Source organism: Sphaerodactylus townsendi, linkage group LG04, assembly GCF_021028975.2.
Source record: "Sphaerodactylus townsendi isolate TG3544 linkage group LG04, MPM_Stown_v2.3, whole genome shotgun sequence".
In the NCBI taxonomy this organism is placed as follows: Eukaryota; Metazoa; Chordata; class Lepidosauria; order Squamata; family Sphaerodactylidae; genus Sphaerodactylus; species Sphaerodactylus townsendi.
This window is the reverse complement of record NC_059428.1, coordinates 74,715,020-74,732,842: the sequence shown is the minus strand read 5'-3', so window position 1 is coordinate 74,732,842 and position 17,823 is coordinate 74,715,020. Positions and strand designations below refer to the sequence as shown.

General features: G+C 42.0%; 2 protein-coding genes across 2 annotated transcripts in view; one reads left to right on the top strand and one right to left on the bottom strand.

Moving 5' to 3' along the window:
* RPGR (retinitis pigmentosa GTPase regulator) overlaps nucleotides 1–16,196 on the bottom strand; it is a 44,573-nt gene extending 28,377 nt beyond the window's left edge. The window contains exons 1-9 of the mRNA XM_048494084.1: nucleotides 16,139–16,196; nucleotides 16,062–16,097; nucleotides 14,527–14,652; nucleotides 13,565–13,657; nucleotides 9,998–10,075; nucleotides 7,843–8,004; nucleotides 6,022–6,171; nucleotides 4,329–4,487; nucleotides 2,126–2,278 (exon numbers count right to left, since the gene is read on the bottom strand). Coding sequence (XP_048350041.1) covers nucleotides 2,126–2,278; nucleotides 4,329–4,487; nucleotides 6,022–6,171; nucleotides 7,843–8,004; nucleotides 9,998–10,075; nucleotides 13,565–13,657; nucleotides 14,527–14,652; nucleotides 16,062–16,097; nucleotides 16,139–16,196 — 1,015 coding nt within the window. The remainder of the gene's footprint in view (nucleotides 1–2,125; nucleotides 2,279–4,328; nucleotides 4,488–6,021; nucleotides 6,172–7,842; nucleotides 8,005–9,997; nucleotides 10,076–13,564; nucleotides 13,658–14,526; nucleotides 14,653–16,061; nucleotides 16,098–16,138) is intronic.
* Nucleotides 16,197–16,345: 149 nt separating this feature from the next.
* Nucleotides 16,346–17,384, top strand: LOC125431317 (complement decay-accelerating factor-like). The gene is given in 4 exon segments (XM_048494083.1): nucleotides 16,346–16,401; nucleotides 16,602–16,907; nucleotides 16,909–17,034; nucleotides 17,036–17,384. Coding segments are annotated over 4 exon segments (837 nt in total).
* The last annotated feature ends 439 nt before the right edge of the window (nucleotides 17,385–17,823 follow it).

The following is a 17,823-nucleotide window of genomic DNA, read 5'->3' as shown; positions in this document are numbered from 1 at the left end:
CCTAAGATCTTTCAGCAGAAGAAACCGCTTTATTTCCAACAGCAGCCATCCTAAAACACGTATTCCAACGTGTAAGTTAGTATTGGTGTTGCAGTTGCAGGAAGGAAAAGGGTAATAAAGGAAAAAGGGGGGAAACTGCATGAAAATGGAACAGAAGTAGATTCATAATATGCTCATTCAGAAATGGCCAATGTCTCAATAACATTCCTCATAGCTGGAATCAGAAGTCAGAATTCCATGGTTGCTACCTTACTATGGAGGCCTCAATGCTGTTTGACAATCAGATATTAAACATTCAATACTAAATTCCTCGTGGCAGTTGGAACTATATCATTAGTTTGTGGGATCATGAAAAAGACAATCTGTAACTAGTGAATTAAATCTTTAGAAGTCAACACTGTCCATATCAAAGTTAGGTTAGAGAAGGCAACTTTGCTTAGAAGAGGTTTACAGCAGAAATGTTGGAAGCAGACCAGAGCTAGGGATTTGTAGATTCCTCTGACTCCATTCAAGTTCAAATTTGTTTTACTTCATCAGTCTACTATTTACCCACTGAATTTCACTGGGAAAGCAAATTGTTAAAGTATTAAAATTTATAGTATTAAAGGAAAAAAACACCCCTTACCATTTCCCCAGTGTGTATGTGGAGTTCAAGGAGAAAATATTTAAAATTCAATAAGGCAACTTCTGCAATGCTGAAAGGGATGCTAGGAAAAGTCCATCCAAGTGTAGCAAAATAAAACAAGCCCCTTCAAAACTAGCCTATTGTTTGTAAGAAATTGAAGCAAAGGGTTTTTTTCCCAGACACGGATAAATTTGAAAGGGTTATTATTTTTGCTGTTACTATGGTACTGTTACAGTTCTTCACTTCTGCAACACAAAGCCAAAATAAAAATGAATTCCTTTAATTAAAGAATGTATTGGCACCAAAAATACTTTTAAAAGGAATGCTAGTGTATTGTTGCAAATATACACAACTGCATTCTTTTGTACGATCGAAACAACAAAATAGAAAATCCTTTACAAGTTAGCCTTTAATGTTCCCTCTTTAAATTAAATAGATTTTTTTCAGTACATAAAAGGCTGGTTTTGAAAAGGTATCTCCTTTTTATTTTACAACATAAGGGTGACTATTCTAAGATCTCTGAATCTCAGGGTTACAGATGAATGCACTATGCGATTTCAAAGAAACCAATTTCTCCAGTGCTAAGTTTAGACAGACACAAAAAATAGAAAGCACATAAAAAGAACCCTGCTCATAGGTTGCAACAAATCAGGTCTTGATCCAAAGATCAGTCCAATAGGAGAAAGTCAAAATATGAATTGTGAAATCTATCCTAGTGGCATTTTACAATCATTCCTAGTCACAGTTGACCCTTACATTTTGGTTAAAAGTTATTAAATGTGCAAACATGAAATGTACTGAAGTCAGGAGGAGACATCTGGTGGCTATATTTATAGCTCAGCAAACATGACTGCTTCTCTAATTGAAGATGTATTTCCAGAATAGCAACTAGATGCCAATATTAATTAAAGCTGCGTGCGCACCTTTGCAGGTACTCATCTTTTCTGTCAACCGCCATTAAAAACCACAAGTCAGCGCACATTTATTTCCTGAACAGGATTACTCTGAGACCTGCTCAAGACCCTAACGGTCAGAACATTCTCATGTAAAGTCACTTCCACATATACTTATGTTTATTCTCTTAGTCATTTCTGTCTCTATTCATTAATAAAGGAATTATATAATCTTTCTGGAAGAGGCACATGTGCACAATTCAAGGAGCTAGTTTTAGTCTTTAAAGCCCTAAAGAGTATGAGCCTGGGATATGTGGCAGATCACATACTTCCACCTGAGAATTAAGAGGCTCCTCAGAAGTCCTGTTTGAAGTGGCCTCAAATTATGGAACCTGCATCCTGTAGCACTTAACTGGATTTTTCTCTCATGATGTTCAGATGAAAGGTCAAAGCAGTTTACTGCAAGAATTTTGGGGATGCTTTTATAGTCTGGGGTAATCTGACAGCATATTTCTCTTAACCAAGTGATTTATGATAAATTTTCTATTCTATACCGAAGTATACAAACAATATTTCAAAAAAATATATAAGTGGATAGCATACATACCTGTTATCAAAGCTGTGTGATTTTCCCCACTTGCTATGTTACAGATTTTATGCCTCCCTAGATCTACAATCTTTGGTTCAGAAGTTTCAAAAATAAATGTACCATGTCCAAGTTGCCCATATTGGCCAAGACCAAAGGTGTAGACATCTCCTTCTGAAAAAGGTACATGACATTAATATTCAATTCACAGTCCAACTAATCCAGTCGCAAGTAGGAAAGACAAATAAAAAAATAAAATTCAAAATCATCTTTAGTTGCTGAGCAGAAATGAGCAAAGTGAAATCCCTAGGGAAAATACAGTGGCGTGGGGGGGGAGGATGCTGTCCTAGGCAAAATGGCACCCCACCCCCACTCCATGCAAAGAGCAGCCGGCTGAAAAGGCAGCCTGGCTGAGCCTCCAGCTGAACTAATGTAAGTGAGGGATGCGGGGGTGGGGCATTGCCCCTCACTTACCTTAGCTCAGCTGGTTGCAAAGAGCAGCTGGCTGGGCAACCACCCAACCCTGGGATCCAGCCCCACCAGGCTGCTCCGGACTACAGGGCCTGGCTAGTAGGGCAGGGCCGGGCAGGGGTGCCGAGCAGTGGCTTCCACTGGACCTGACAAGGCGGGGAAAGGGGGAGGGGTGTGGGGGCAATTTTCTGCTTCCCTCATGACCCAAACAGAGAACACCTGGGGCGCCCCCCCCCCCAATGATAGTTATGCAACTGGACAAATATAAAGTATTTCACCCATGAAAAAATATTTGTAGAAAAATTATATGTAACACTGTTTCGGGGAAATTCTAGGGATTATAAAAGTTGATTTGAAAACTGGAGGTAACGATGGTATGGATTGCATAGAATGACTTGGACAGATAATAATGGTTAGATTCCCTGTTCAGAAATGTCTCTGGGGAATTAGATTCAACACAATCAATAGATTTGTTTTTGTATTGTCGAAGGCTTTCATGGCCGGAATCACTGGGGATCATCAGGACAGAATGCTGCTAGAACACGGCCATACAGCCCGGAAACCACACAGCACCCCAGATTTGTTTTTGTTTACTATTTAATGTAATTTGATGCAGACCCTGCAACCACTACTGTGGAATCAGTCATCTATTGACTCAGTCTTTCAGACTTCTTTGCAAAGCTAGAAAGTTAGAAATAAAAGTTTTTAAATAAACTGCCCAAATGCTCATATTATAGCTTAGAGTTAGTTTTGTAAAGACTGATATCCTTCACTGGCTTTAAACACCCTTCCTTTTGCTATAGAATTATATTTCTAATTCTTGGGAGTAAAGAGGAACTTAACAAAAAATTAAACAGACCTGTTTATTGTGGTCATTATGTGGGATGTTATGAGTACTGAAACTTACGCTATCTCCTTAATTAAAAAACAAAGTAATTGTAGCCCTTATGTACAATGAGGGGAATAAGCAGGCGTTCGTTTTTTTAGAAAGGGTGAAAGTGTGTTTCCAGCCAAGAAAATGAGCTGATTAGTTACTGTGATCTTTAATTAAGGAAATGTTTATGAACATTATTTGGACATCATTGCCACAAGGCAAGCAAGGAAACATCAGCCAAGGGCTGGGGCTGCTTTGGGGATACGGGAGGCAGTGGGGGGGGGAGCAATCGAGTGGGGAGCAGGCACCCTGGCTCTTCCCTGCCCCCGCCTGCGAGCAAAGAAACACCAGACAGAGCAGTCGTCTGCTTTTTGGGTTTCCTTGCTTGCAAGAAAATACAACATTATTTCAGAGCAATGAGAATAAAAACATAAGCCTACAATTTGACAGCTGCATGTTCTGAATCTGTGATCAGATTCTCAGAAGTGTAGATTCTCAGAAGCAGCAGCAGGAGTTCTGATACGGACTGGGTTTTCAGAAGGGTAGCGTGGTTTTTATGTCTCTACCACACCCTGTTTGTCTTACAGAAACTGCTCCCTGCATCAGTTTGGGGGGGAAAGATAGGTATCTGTACAGTAGACATATCCATCTTTCTCCCACAATGAGACTACAAGTAGTTTAAGGAGTCCATTTCCTGTCTGGAAAACAGTATTACACTCCTAGATCCCCAGTGAGACCTGATCCATTTCAACACCCCCAACCCATGGCTGGATTGTGCAACTAATTTACTTGTTGCGGGGATTCAACCAAGATACCAAACATCTCGAGTACCAAACATTTTAGTACTCAGAAATCAGACTAAAGTCACCATTTATATACCTGCAAGAGCCACTGTATGTCCTCCTCCACAGGAGACCTTATTAACCCTTCCAGAAATTCCAGAAACAAATTGAGGAATCCTGTTGTTTTTCAATTGCTCAGGTGACAAGCCTAACTTTCCATTTTCAGGCTCCCCGAAAGCATACAGTTCACCATCTCCTATAGAAAAATAGAACAGCAAGATCATTTTCTACAACAATAGAATCAGAGGTTCACCTGGAGAATTATCAGGAAAATGTATTCATCTTAAAACTGAGAAAACAAAACAAAAAAACCCAATTTGTTTTATTACAAAAACAAACAAAAACAAGCCAGCGTTCATTTTCCTTTGCCCTCCTGGAGCCTGTGGTTACATTTAACAGGCAGAATGCATATATCTAAAAGCAGTTATATTGACATGAATGCATCTCAATCACCTAGATACAATCACTGTCTATATTGTATATAGCCAGGGTCTGGAGTTTGGAATGCATCTCAATCACTAGTTGCCATCCCTGACACACAGCAATTATCTGGCCTGTTGATTTCAGCAAGATGTTGTAGGTCTGGCTGATTTATTTTGAAACAGATTTCTCTTCTGTTTAGATCAGGGGTTGGCAACCTTTGCCACCCAAAGAGCCATTTGGACCCGTTTTCCACGGCCCCGAAGATCTACTGAGCCGGAGAGGCGACTCCACACGAAGTCGCCTCCGGTTCGGCCCCTCCACTCACCTTTCCTTCCAGCACTGCTCTGGAGGGCTGGAGGGACACGCCCACGCTACCCTCCGACCTCCAGGCTACACAGAGCCGCAATATAAGGCTGAAAGAGCCGCATGCGGCTCTGGAGCCGCACGTTGCAGACTCCTGGTTTAGATAGCAGAGATATCCCCAAACTCCCTACTGCCCCCTTTGCAGGGGAGCTTGGATCCCACAATACAGTCACAGTATCTAGGCAAAATATTTCAGCAAAAACAAAGGAAAATTTTAAGATGTCTCTCTGCCTGCTTTGAGGTAGCCTCCCCCAATCCAGAGTTAGAGCTTCTGTACTAATGGAAAATACCCCAAACTCTTCCCCATCAGGTTACCTGACACATACTATATACCGTATATACTCGTGTATAAGTCAACTTTTTCAGCACATTTTTTGTCCTGAAAAAGTCCTCCTCGACTTATACACATGCCACCTGCAGCTGCCGCCACCGCCCGTCGTCCCCCTCACTCACTCAGCCCAACACGATGGAAATTCAACTAGCAAACAGAAGGTCTGACCTGGGATTTAAAATATCGCCCATTATGGTTACACTCTCCCAAAGAAAAGGTTCATAATATGAGGGTGATCTTGGACCCAGACCTATTACTGAATAAGCAGATTGCAGCTGTGACCAGCAGTGTGTTTTACCAGCTTCTACTAGTTAGCCAGCTGCAGCTTTTCCTGGGCAGAAAAGATTGGGCTATGGTAGTGCATACCCTGGTTATATTAGATTACTGCAATGTACTCTAAAATATTTCCCTTAAAAATATTTTAATAAATAACCTTCAACCAAACTGGACAGAAAACAAGATTTTATAGCCAGAAATGTCTTGCTTTTTGAAACACTAGAAAATTAATGCAAAAACAAGTGACATAAAAATAAATGAAAAATTGAAAACAAACAAAAACTAAATTAAAAAAGAACATTGCAAACTATGTATATCACTGGACTTCCACACTTACGTGTTATCAAGGCAGAATGATAATATCCACAAGAAATCCAGGAAACAGGTTTTCCAACATCCACTTGGTGAGGAAAACACACATTTGCTTCATCAGCCAAGCCAATTTGTCCTTCAGAATTATCTCCCCACATAAAAAGCTGCCCATCCTCTAAAAAGAAACAAAGCACATAAATGTAAAGCTAATGACAAGTTTAAATAAGTAAATAATACACAGTCCAGGAGCTTTGAGCAGCCATGCTGTGACCTCTGAAATACAACTCCTACACTTCATCATGGTTAGAGGAGGGGGATTTAAAAAGCAATTAACAATATAGTATGGTTTCCTGGGAAGGGAAAGATAGATTTATAATTGTGAATTATAAAAAACTCCTACTGTGTGCCCATCCCTCCATCTTTCTTGCCGAAAATTCTCTTATCTCAAAATGAAATATTTAGTAGAGAGGAGGAGACAATATTTAGGAGCATCTATCCTTGAAAGTTAAGAGCTTGTGGCAAATCACTGTCCAATTTCTAACATGCTATTATAAACCTTAATCTCTGGAATGTTTAAGATCGATCTATTGATCTATCGATCTATCTATTGATCTATAAATGTAACCGTCAGTTTGTTTCTCACGCCCTAACTCAGGAACCGCCAGAGCAAGCGCCCTGAAATTTTCAGGCAACGCTGCTCATCCTGAGCCAGGTAGAAACGAACTGAATGGGGTGGGGTCCAGTGCACATGCGCCAAACCTCGGAGGCGCAGGAAACACCCAGGGTGCCGGCGCCGGACCAAGGCACGAACAGAGGGACGGAAGGAGGACGCGACCCGCCAAGACGCAGGGAGACACCCAGGCCGCTGGCGCCGGATGAAGGCGCAAACACAAGGGAGGAAGGAGGAAGTGAGCCAGCAAGACACTGCAGGGCGGAACGAGGATGTGAACCGCCAATAAGCACAACGGCAGCCGATGGGCCCCACTCCCAGCTCCCAGCACAGTAGGACAGGGGGGGAAGAGCTCACAGCTCAAATGGCTGCCACAGGAGGAAGGTGTGAGCGGCTGGCTGCAAGGAGGAACCACAGCGCCCGCTGTCAGCAGAAGCGGAGGCCCAGCTGGTGGGCCCCAGTCCCAGCCCCAAGCTCACTGGAGGCGGAGGCGGGGTGGAGGAAAGAACTGAATGCAACAAGCGGTGGACAAGGCCAGGTGGCCACTGCTGCAGAAACACGCAAGCGCGGGGGCGGCGGGAAGAGGCGAGAGAGCAACTGTCGGGGAACGCGCAGGGCCAGCCGATTGGGCCCAGTCCCGGCCCAGAGCTGACTGAAGCCGAGGGAGGGGGTGCAGAAAAACCTAACAGGTCATGCGCCCCCCGCCCTGTCCCTCTCGACGCCCCTGCTCTCCTTGAGGCAAGGGAGACGGTGAAGACGGCCAGCCGCCCTGAGCCGGAGGAAAGCACCAGCGGAGGCCCGGAGGGAGGAAGCTGCCCTGTGGCCCCCCTTCTAATCTGAGCCACAGCGTGGCCAGGTATGCTAGTTTCCATAAATTTCTAACATCTGAGGCATATCTTGAAAATCTGTAAAAAGTTGCTTTAAAAAATGCACAGAAAACTGCTAAAAAGTGCAGTTATCATCTAGAAAGAATGGAAGCAGGTATGGTGCCAAACCCTGTAGCAGATTCTCCAGAGTGTTAGACTTGCCTCATCATATTACTAATGACCAGCTTGGTCTAGGGTATACAAAATAATCTTGATTTCAAAGCTTTCACAAATGTCCACAGAAAAATATCCCTCAAATATAATAACTCTCCCCTCCAACAAAAACTCTTGACTCAGCTGTCACTCTCACCAGTAAGTGCTGCTGAAGTATAGGATCCAGCTGCCAGCTGTTTGATCTTGTGCTGCTTGGTAAAAAAACTAATACGATGAAATGTGCTTCTTTCCTCAGTGTCATCTAATCCCAACTGCCCCTCACTGTTTCCTCCAGCAGCATACACTTTTCCTTGTTCTGGAAACAGAAAAGCACATGTTGAGTAAAGTACATTCTTACTCAAAGACACTGAAACACCTCAAAACAATCCAACAAATTCAGTTCAAGTTTTTTCTCCCTCACACAGATAAAAAATCAGGTTACCGTTGCCATTTCATATTGTTAACTGCAAAGATAACAATGTTATACATATCTTAATTTCATATTCTATACACTTCCTGCTGCAGCTTAGCAGTTAGCTGGGGGGTAAGGTTCACCCTTCGTCCTTAGTTTAGATTGAGGAGTACAAGAAACACCTCCTCCACATCAGATGCCTACAAAGTTCTACTGAGAAAGAAAAGCAATGATGGAGAGTTCTTTATCTCAGCAGCAGTTTCCAATACAATTATACTGGAAAAGGCAAACATGGAAAGGGAATGGTGGCTGTGCCACTTGCTCAGACCACTGTAGTCAGTGGATTGGAGGGTAGGGTCATGGAAAAATCCTTGCCCCCAACATCCAGACTAAGTTGCACATCTTTGCCTGCCTGACAACTACAGTAGATTGTTGCTAGAATTTTCACTTCTTCAGTCAGCGTGGTGTAGTGGTTAAGCGCAGTGGACTTTAATCTGGAGAATCAAGTTTGATTCCCCACTCCTCCACATGAGTAGTGGACTCTTAGTTGGTGAACTGGATTTGTTTTCCTGCTCCTACACATGAAGTCTGCTGTGTGTCCTTGGGTTAGTCACGGTTCTCTCAGAACTCTCTCAGCCTCATTTACCTCACAAGGTGTTTGTTATGAGGAGAGGAAGGGAAAGGAGTTTGTAATCCACCATGGCTCTCCTTACAGGAGAGAAAGAGGGGTTAGAAATCCACACTCCTCCTTTTCTTCACTCCTGTTTCTCTCTTCCTCTGACCAGGCAGCTGGCATTGTCAAGGTTTATTTCATTTTTATACAAAAAGAAAATGCATTTGCCATATTGGCAAACTCTGCTGATAAAATGGGAGGCTACAGAGATAATTCCTGCTGCTGCAAGAGTGCAATGAGAGATAATATATTTTGTATACTATATTTTTAAAAGAGACATTCTATTGTATGTTGACACACTGTAATGCTATTTGTGCATAAAATATTAGTTAATTATCCATGGGAGACTACTGCACAAGCTCCACTGAATATTCTGGTCATGCACAAATCCTGGTCATCTCATAAAATAGGGTTGGCACCAGGGAAGTTCTTTGCAACAGTGTTCAAGGAAAATTAACACCATTAAAGCGCTGAGGAAGGGAATGCCTGGCCTCACTTCAGGCATTCTCCTGCTCCTTTTAACATACTGTGGCTAGGCTGCAGTACAGACAAAACACTGGCTCTCTGTGAAGTGTGGTTTGGAGGAAGCGGCACTGGAAATAGGCACTCCCTTCCCTTGCTCTGAAAATGGAAACATGCCCTAGTGTTGAGCTCTTTGCTGCAAATATGCTTACTGTCCATTCTAGACTATGGCAATGTGAGGTAATCCTACCAAGCTCCAATTCCTATTTCCACCAATTAGAATTGTGTGCAATGTTCTAGCCATACCATTTAGTGAAGGAACTCAAAGGAAGATTCCAAATTCTACAATTTACGGTTGTGTGTGTGTGTGTGTGTACCACAAAGACTTATAGTGACCCTGCAGGATTTTCATGGCAAGAGACGTTTGGAGGTGGTTTGCCATTGCTTGCCTCTGAATCATGACCATGGTAGTCCTTAAAGATCGCCCATCCAAATTCTGATGAGGGAGGATTCTGCTTAGCTTCTGAGATATGACAAAATCAGGTAACCCAGATCAGGGCTACTATTCATGGTTACACAGTAGTAAGAGAAGCATAAGCAATTAGTCAATTGGTTAAATGCACTAGTTGATTTTTCAAGCCTTATCACTCATAAAAATTTATGCAAGGAAGCTCACCTCAACCCATCCACCAAAAAACATACTAAGAATTTGCCACAGGAAAATCTTTGATGGTGCACTTGACAACATCACTGTTACTTACACTGTACAAATCAAAGGTGTAGTTTCTCCCACATGGTAAGCAGCTAATTTTACTTTTTTTTTTTTTTCTTGGGGTTTTAAAACTATGAATTAAAAACACAACACCATTCATAAGTTATTCAACCTGTTTAATATCATTATTTTACAGTAATTATATTGCCATCTACATGATAGTCAACTGCAGTGAATGGGGTCTGAGTAATTAAATGGCTCACTAAATATTTCTTTCACTACCTCTGAAAACAGTTGCTTGCTTTGTTTAGGTGTTTATTGCCAGAAACCAAAGAAAAACAAACCTTGATTACTTCAAATGTGGGTTATTCCCATTTGTCATTCAGGGAGGCAAGACTAAGCTTCTGCTTTTCATCTCCCTGTTCGGTTGCTGCTTGCCAATTTAAAAGTTTCTGAACTATAGAGGTTATCTGGAACTTAACTCTGGAACCAACTATATAGCTATTAGAAACAATATAGATCTCTTAATTCATAGGCTAACAGGATGGTTTAGGAAAGCATAGCAGGGAAGAAATTATCTGTGATTTTGTTCGCTTCTTTCCTGCTGTTTCTTCTGATGCAGCATTAGTTCTTTGATACTTGTTGCTGTTTATTTGTTGGTCTTTTCACTGTATCCATAAGCAAGATGCCCTTCCTTCCTGAGAGCAGAAGACACCCTCATGGTAAGTAATCAAGATTTGTTCTCACTCTGAGGGGGAAGGCATCTTCAAAGGTGGGGCGTCCAAAATTGGAATCTTTCTGAGTGGATTGGGAGTTCTTATGCATCTACAACATTCTGTAACACCCTCCTTTCAACTACAGCTGCTGAGGAGATGGTATTCATCATGTATAGTCTAATTAATGTAGAGATCGAAGACCCTGGGTTGCACAGCAAATTTTTACTAATCGTTTAGAGTGGCACTGGTGGCTGCACTTCTTACTGAATGTGCCATTATGCCGATTGGTAGTCATAGATTGCTGGACTGGTATGTTTGGCTTATGCATTGTTTTATCATGTAGCTAATGGCTGCCATAGATATCTTTTTGTCCTTATTAGGTGCTGTGATGAAGATGAACACGGAGTATGATATCCTTACTGAGAATGTGTGTTTAATGTATATCCTTAGGGTCCTGCTTAGATCAAGAGTGTGCTAGGCTTTTTCTTTAGGGTATTCTGGTTTGGGGAAGATGGATTTCTTGTTCCCTGTGGAATCTGGAGTTGACTCTTGGAATTAAGCTTGGGTCTGGTCTTAGGACTACTTTATCTTAGTGAAAAACATACAGCCCCTGTCTGTTCAAAAAGACTCCCAGATGTGATACCCTCCTGGCTGAAATGACTGCTGTCAGAAAGAGTACTTTCATCCTTAGCCACTTCAGGGGGATTGTCTCAAGGGCTTACCTGTCTTAAGGACTCGAATGGAGGTTTTGTTAGTGCAGACAGGACCACGTGTAGTCTCCAGGATGGGAACCTGTGAATTGTGGGAGGTGTGATCTGCCCCATATCTTTTAGGAAGGCTAGGATGTGAGGATTTTTTGACGTGGGTATTCCAGCTATCTTTGGTAAAACTGTGGCAAATACTGCCACCTGTCTGCGTAAAGTGGAAGACCTAAAATTTTGCCTGAATTCTTCCTGGTGAAATCCTAAAATCTGGCCAAGTCCTGTATTGAGAAGTGTTATATATGTTTTGAATAGTCTCCTGCAGGCCATGATGCTGTCTACGACCTCCTTGTTATAGCTTAGTTGTATGAGATGTTGACTCTCAAGCAACATGAGATCAGATGGAACCAACCTGGCCATGCGTGAGTTGCTGGACCCTGGTTGAGAAGGTGATAGTTTCCATGGTTTCTGAGTTGATAGTTCTATTAACATAGGAAACCATTATCTCTGTGGCCATTCCAGAGATATGAAGACAACGTCTGCCTTTTCCTTCCTGAACTTGCCTGAACACGGACCATTCATTTCCATCCAGCTCCTCCTAGCTCAGTGAGTTCACCACTGTGCTCTGGGATCCTTGGATATCCTCTGATTGATAGTAAATTGGACTCTGCCCATAGGTGAATCCTATCTGCTTCCTGATGTAGGGGGAGGATCTTGACCCTCCTTGTTTGTTCAAGTGGGCTTTGGTGGAGATGTTGTCTGAGCGTATGAGAATGTGGCCCCTTCAATCTGTCTGTAGAAATGTCTGAGGGCATGCCAGAGGACTCAGAGCTCTAAGATATTGATACTTAAGTTTTACTCCTGAGTGACCATTGCCCCTGTGCCTGCCTGTTTTGGAGGGAAGCTCCCCACTTTAGGATGCTGACATCAGTAAATATTTGTATTACTTCCTGTTGGATGTATGAGAGACTCTGAGGAGGTGTTTTGCCTTAATCCAAGATGCTTCTGACTGAACAGTTGAGGTTCTCTCCCCTCCTTTTCTTCTTCTGCAAGGAAAGAGATAGCGTGAGCTGTCTCTGTGAGCCTCTGGTGAGCGCCTGATGAAGAGCCTTTCTGGCTGCCTTGGTGGGCCAGCATTGTAAATGCCTTCTATGGCAAAGTCCTCTTCTGTGCCTGATATTTCTGATGGCATAGATGAGGAAAATCTATGGCCACCTAGGATGGGGTTGGATGGTGCATGGTTGGCCTGGAAGCACAGAATTCCCTCCTTCACTGCTCTCTCTAATAGCTGCAAAAGACTCCAGGGACAAGATGGTTGTCCTTTCTCCTCACAAGATGGCCATCTGACTTCTAATTGGGGAAGTGGTGCCAGGACTTCACCGCTAGAAGGTGATGCAGTGAGGATGAGGATTTAATTGAGGATGAGGATCCATTCAGGATGAGGCTTTCTGGGGGTCTGGCAGACCATCATTGCCCATCAGGGCCAAACTGGCTGGTTTGGAGGGGGCTCTTACTACAGCTAATATTTTCACCTTGCGTTCCTTCCCGATTTTGTTTTTGTGGTTTTCCTTGCCACATTTTCTCAAGCTGCTCTCTGGTTGCAGTACCTATAGTAGACCTGCATCTGTGTCCTCCTTCTTTAGGGCTTTCAGTTGTCTAACAGTCCTGTTCCATGTTACCTGGCTTTATGCACAAGACAGTGGAGGCCAGGAGGAGTTTTAAGGAATGAAAGAGTAACAAGAGTAGGATGGGTCATTTTAGGTACAGAAGTAAGTAAATATGAGAAGGGGAAAAAGACAGAAAGGAATGTGAAAGATTAGATAGAGGCTGCAGAGTGTCTTCACTAAGCCACTCTTCCTATGCAAGGCAGGAAACTAAACTGACTAGCAACAGCCCAATAGGGGGATAAAAAGCAAATGCTTACTCCTGCCTCCTTCAGCCACAAATGGGAATAACCCATGTTTGAAGATGCTCTCCCCCTCAGAGCGAGAACTTATTTTTTCACCCATCACCTTTTAGATTAAATTACAGGAAACATCATGTGTCCTGAAGTGTATCTTCAGAAAAGACTTTCTAGACACAGGGTAAAGATCATGGAGTTGAAATCATTGCTAATGATCTCAATGCTGGATTTTAAAAGACTCCTCCATATCTTTGGAAATCCGTAATAAACATCTAAAACACTACACAAGACAAGACAAACCTTTCACACATGTTGGCTTGTTGATGGTGTTCTTTGTTCCCAATCCCAGTTGTCCCCAGTTGTTACTTCCAAACATATAAAGTTTACCATTTTCTAGAAAATACAACAATAATAATCATAACCCACCACAACGTATTGCTTTTCACATGATATAATGACATTACAGGATATTTGCTTTGCTAAGCAAATCTATGCGATCATGCATGAATCATACAGGAAGATTCTTTGTTTACTATTGCTAACCAGTTTCTCTGCTCTTGACATTAATCTAGTCCAATACACATACAGGGCTGGATTCCACTGAGGATTTCCACTGTGGACCTCATACTTGCCACTCATGTTATTCCTAGGACTCCCCCATTCCCTAACAGCAACATTTTGGAGAGAACGTGAGGTTGCAGCAGAAAGGGGGAGGCAAGGAAGTTTTGCTTTGCTGACAGAAATCCTTCCATCACTCAGAATATTCAACAGTATCGAGCCATTTGCCCACCATTTGTTTATCAGACAGCACAGCACATCTCAGATCATGTTCCAATATAAAGCAGAAGCAGGCACAACAAGAACTGTAAGCTTTCTATTCCTTATGTTTGTAAGTCACCCTGAGCCCAGCCTTGGCTGAGTTAGGGTGGGGTATTAGATTTAATAAAATAAAAATAAATAAAATAAACACATCCTGTGTAATTTGCAAATATATAGATACATGAGTTCTCAATGCATTCAGAACTAGTATCCTGTTTTCACTTTGCACACACTGGAAGTTCCAGTCTCTCATGCTTCAACCATCACATAACTTCTTCATTGGAATATCAAAGGATACCTTTTGGATAGGGCTGTAAATGTACTTAGGAGAAAAGCCTTTAATGCTTCTCGTGCAACAGTGCTTCTAAAAGACCGCAGCAAAGGCTGCAGCAAAACCACTGTTACTGGTGCGAATATTGGAAAACAAATTATTTAACACCAACCTGTTATAACTGAAGTATGCTCATCTCCACAGGATATATGTAAAGGCATGTCACTTTTAAACCAAAACTTGCTAGGAACATTTTCTGCAAATTTACTTTTTCCAAATGTGAATATAGCACCCGATACTAAAAGAGAATAAACCAGGTAAATATTAGTTCCATGAATTCTACTTCACTAAGCAATCCAGCTCATTTGTTTGCTACTCAAAAATGTGCACTAGGATGGGTAGGCCATGTCCAGATGACAGCCCCCCCTCCCTCCTCTCCCTTGCATGCCACCACTTCCCTCCCTTCACTAGGGTGGGTGGGCCAGGTCAATAAATATATGTCTGTACATTTTCCCAATGCTTTAAGCTCTACTATACAGATGCAGGCAATATTTCGCTTCATTAAAAAGACAACAACTTATATGATATTGCAACAAAAATATTGCCTGTTTACTTTTCACTTTCAATATATATTAAAATGCATTAGCTCTTTAATAAAAACATAAGTTTTTTTTTTAAATCTCAACTTGAAAGCAGGTCAAAAGATGAAAAATAAGTATCACATTCATATTTGAATTATCTCTGTGTGTGTGTGTGTGTGTGTGTGTGTGTGTGTGTGTGTGTGTGTGTGTGTGTGTGTAATGCCTATGGCAACATGCATTTCTCACACAGTTCTCTTCCAAGCAGAAAAAAAACTACATTTATTTTTACATACAGCTATTTCAAAAGAAAATTACAGAGGATCAAAACAATTCTTTTTAGGAAGAAAAAAATGTGACAAGTCTGCTTGCACATATTTATGTATAGTTTTTTTTAATTCCACCTGCACGCATCCTAGAGGCAAAGTCGTTCAATGCTGAAGTCATGTTCTGTAAATGACAAAGCAGAGCCACTGAACACACAGCAAGGCAAACAGCGAGCGTTTTGAGAGAAGGCATGAACTCCTGCATGAACTCCTGCGTATGTGTGCGTTTGAAAATGTAGCACCCAACCAACCTTAAACCAGCAAAGATTAAAGTGGGAAAATTGAACACTTACCCTGTTGACCTCTTGCCTAACGGGAAAACCAAGTCCAGCTGCACGTTAAACTATCCACATCAATAAATATTCATGAGTCAAATGTATTAATGCCAGAAAAAGTGAAATCTACCACAAGAAAACTTATACTGGAACAACATTTTATTAGGCTTTAAGGTGCCACTGGTTTTCAGTTTTCCTTTGCAACTGCAAACTAACACAGCCTTCAGAACTGCCTGACCGGGTTTTCAAAACTAGAAAAAAAAAAACTGAACTTGGTAGTAAGTTCCGTTTAAAAGAATGGGGCTTAATTCCAAGTAAACCTGAATAGGCTGGAGATGCAAGTCCCCTGGAACTTGATACTTCCCATCCTTGCAAAGTAAGATGGATCCAGGTGCAAAGAAAAAGAAAGGTGAACAGCGCCAGGTGGAAATCCCGCCACCCGGTGGCATCGCAGGGAAGGCAGAGACATGCAGAAAAGGCAGATGGTCGCCGACGGCAACAAGACAGCATCCCTGAAGTCGGACTTACCAGGCACCTGCTCTTCAGCCTCCCCCATCACAGGGGGAGGGGAATGAATCGAGGAAGACAACAGAGGCGTGAACTGCTCGGATCCCGGAAGTAAACAAACCTCCTGCTACTAGCAACGGCGGCGGGCTGGATCATAGAGCGTCGCTTGCATTCCGGTGTAGAACGTCACCCCAAACAACCATAGAGATAAAACCTTCGATCAGCAAGGCTCGGCCAGCCGAGACAACCGTAATATCTCCGAGGCGGGATTCCTAATTGTAATTAATTAGTGTCTAGGGCTACAAATGCTGAGGGATTATTTCAGCTTGGAAACCTCCTTAAGCACATTTTTTGGGAGAATGTCGAACAAAGACGCTAAAGGAATAAACGGGAATAAAAATACACTAAATAAAAATACTACATAAACAGGAATTGAAGCAAAAAGGCAGAAATCGCAATTTGACCATTTTATGTTGCTGTTGCCTGGAATTATAGGGAGGTTGGTAGTGGAAAAAGTCCAGAGTGTGTCGAGTACACAGGCTAAGCTGTTTTGCTGTTTAGTACTGAGCCCAAGCTCTTCGTGCTCTTTTAACTGTTTTCTGGAATTTGGGGTGACTCTGGATTTCCCCCAGTATTAAACAGTGCTATCCCTCAGAGAAATCTTCATGCAGAGAGTTTCCCTTATATTATAGAAGTAAACTACAGATATCTTGATTGTTTCTATAATATTTATGGGGAAATAGATGTTATAACATGCCTTTCAAATTCCCAGTGGTCACCCATAGAAGAATTTTGTGAAAACAGTTGTCCTGTCCTGATGATTGTAAAATATGCTGTTCCGAAGCCAGAGGAGGTGATGAAGATTTACTCCTGGGACCATTGTGATCTATGTCTGTCAACGAGGTTACGGCAGCATCCCTGGAATGAGTCCTGTTATTACTTGTCTTCAGAATAACTCTTGGTCAGAAATCCCTGTTTTTTTGAAAAAAAAAACGTGGTGATCCAGGAAAACCACACAATGGCAAAGCTGTTATTGTAACTGATCTCCTGTATCAATCAAAAGTAACTTTCATCTGTGATGATGGGTACCGATTAATAGGATCATGCTTTACCCAGTGTTTAATAAAGAGTAATACTGTCAAATGGAATAAGGTGCCTCCAGATTGCCAGCCAATCACTTGCTCTTCTCCTCCTAACATTGCTGCAGGCACTCATGATGGAGGAGGAAGTATTGAGAATTTCCCCTATAACTCAACAGTAACTTACAAGTGCAAAAATGGCTTTTTACTGATTGGAGAGGCTTCTATTCATTGTATAACAGAAGATAATGTAAAGGGAATCTAGCATGCTCCTTCTCCTGTATAGTCATGACTAGATTTAGCACACCAGCCATGCCTTCTGCTAGTGAAAAAGTAAAGAACCCTATTTGTTCAGCAACACCCAATCACCAACAACAACTATTGACACCAACCCTGTGGTTGGTTTGTTCCTATGTGCTCCCTGTCTCTCAGATGTGGTGAATGAATAACCAGATGGGGACTTAGGACTGGTTAAACTGATGTTGTTGTTTATTGCTGTTAAGAGTTGTTAATTGTATGGACTGAATTTTATTGTATTACATTGTTCCTACTGAGCCACCCTGAGCCTGGCCTTTGGCTAGGGTAAGGTGGGATATAAGCCCCAAGCAAAGTAAGAGTAAAGTAAAGCAACCTGTTTGAGAAACGGCATTATCATTGATAAGCAAGACAGGGGAGCATATAAAAAGCCTGTTTTATTCTTTGAT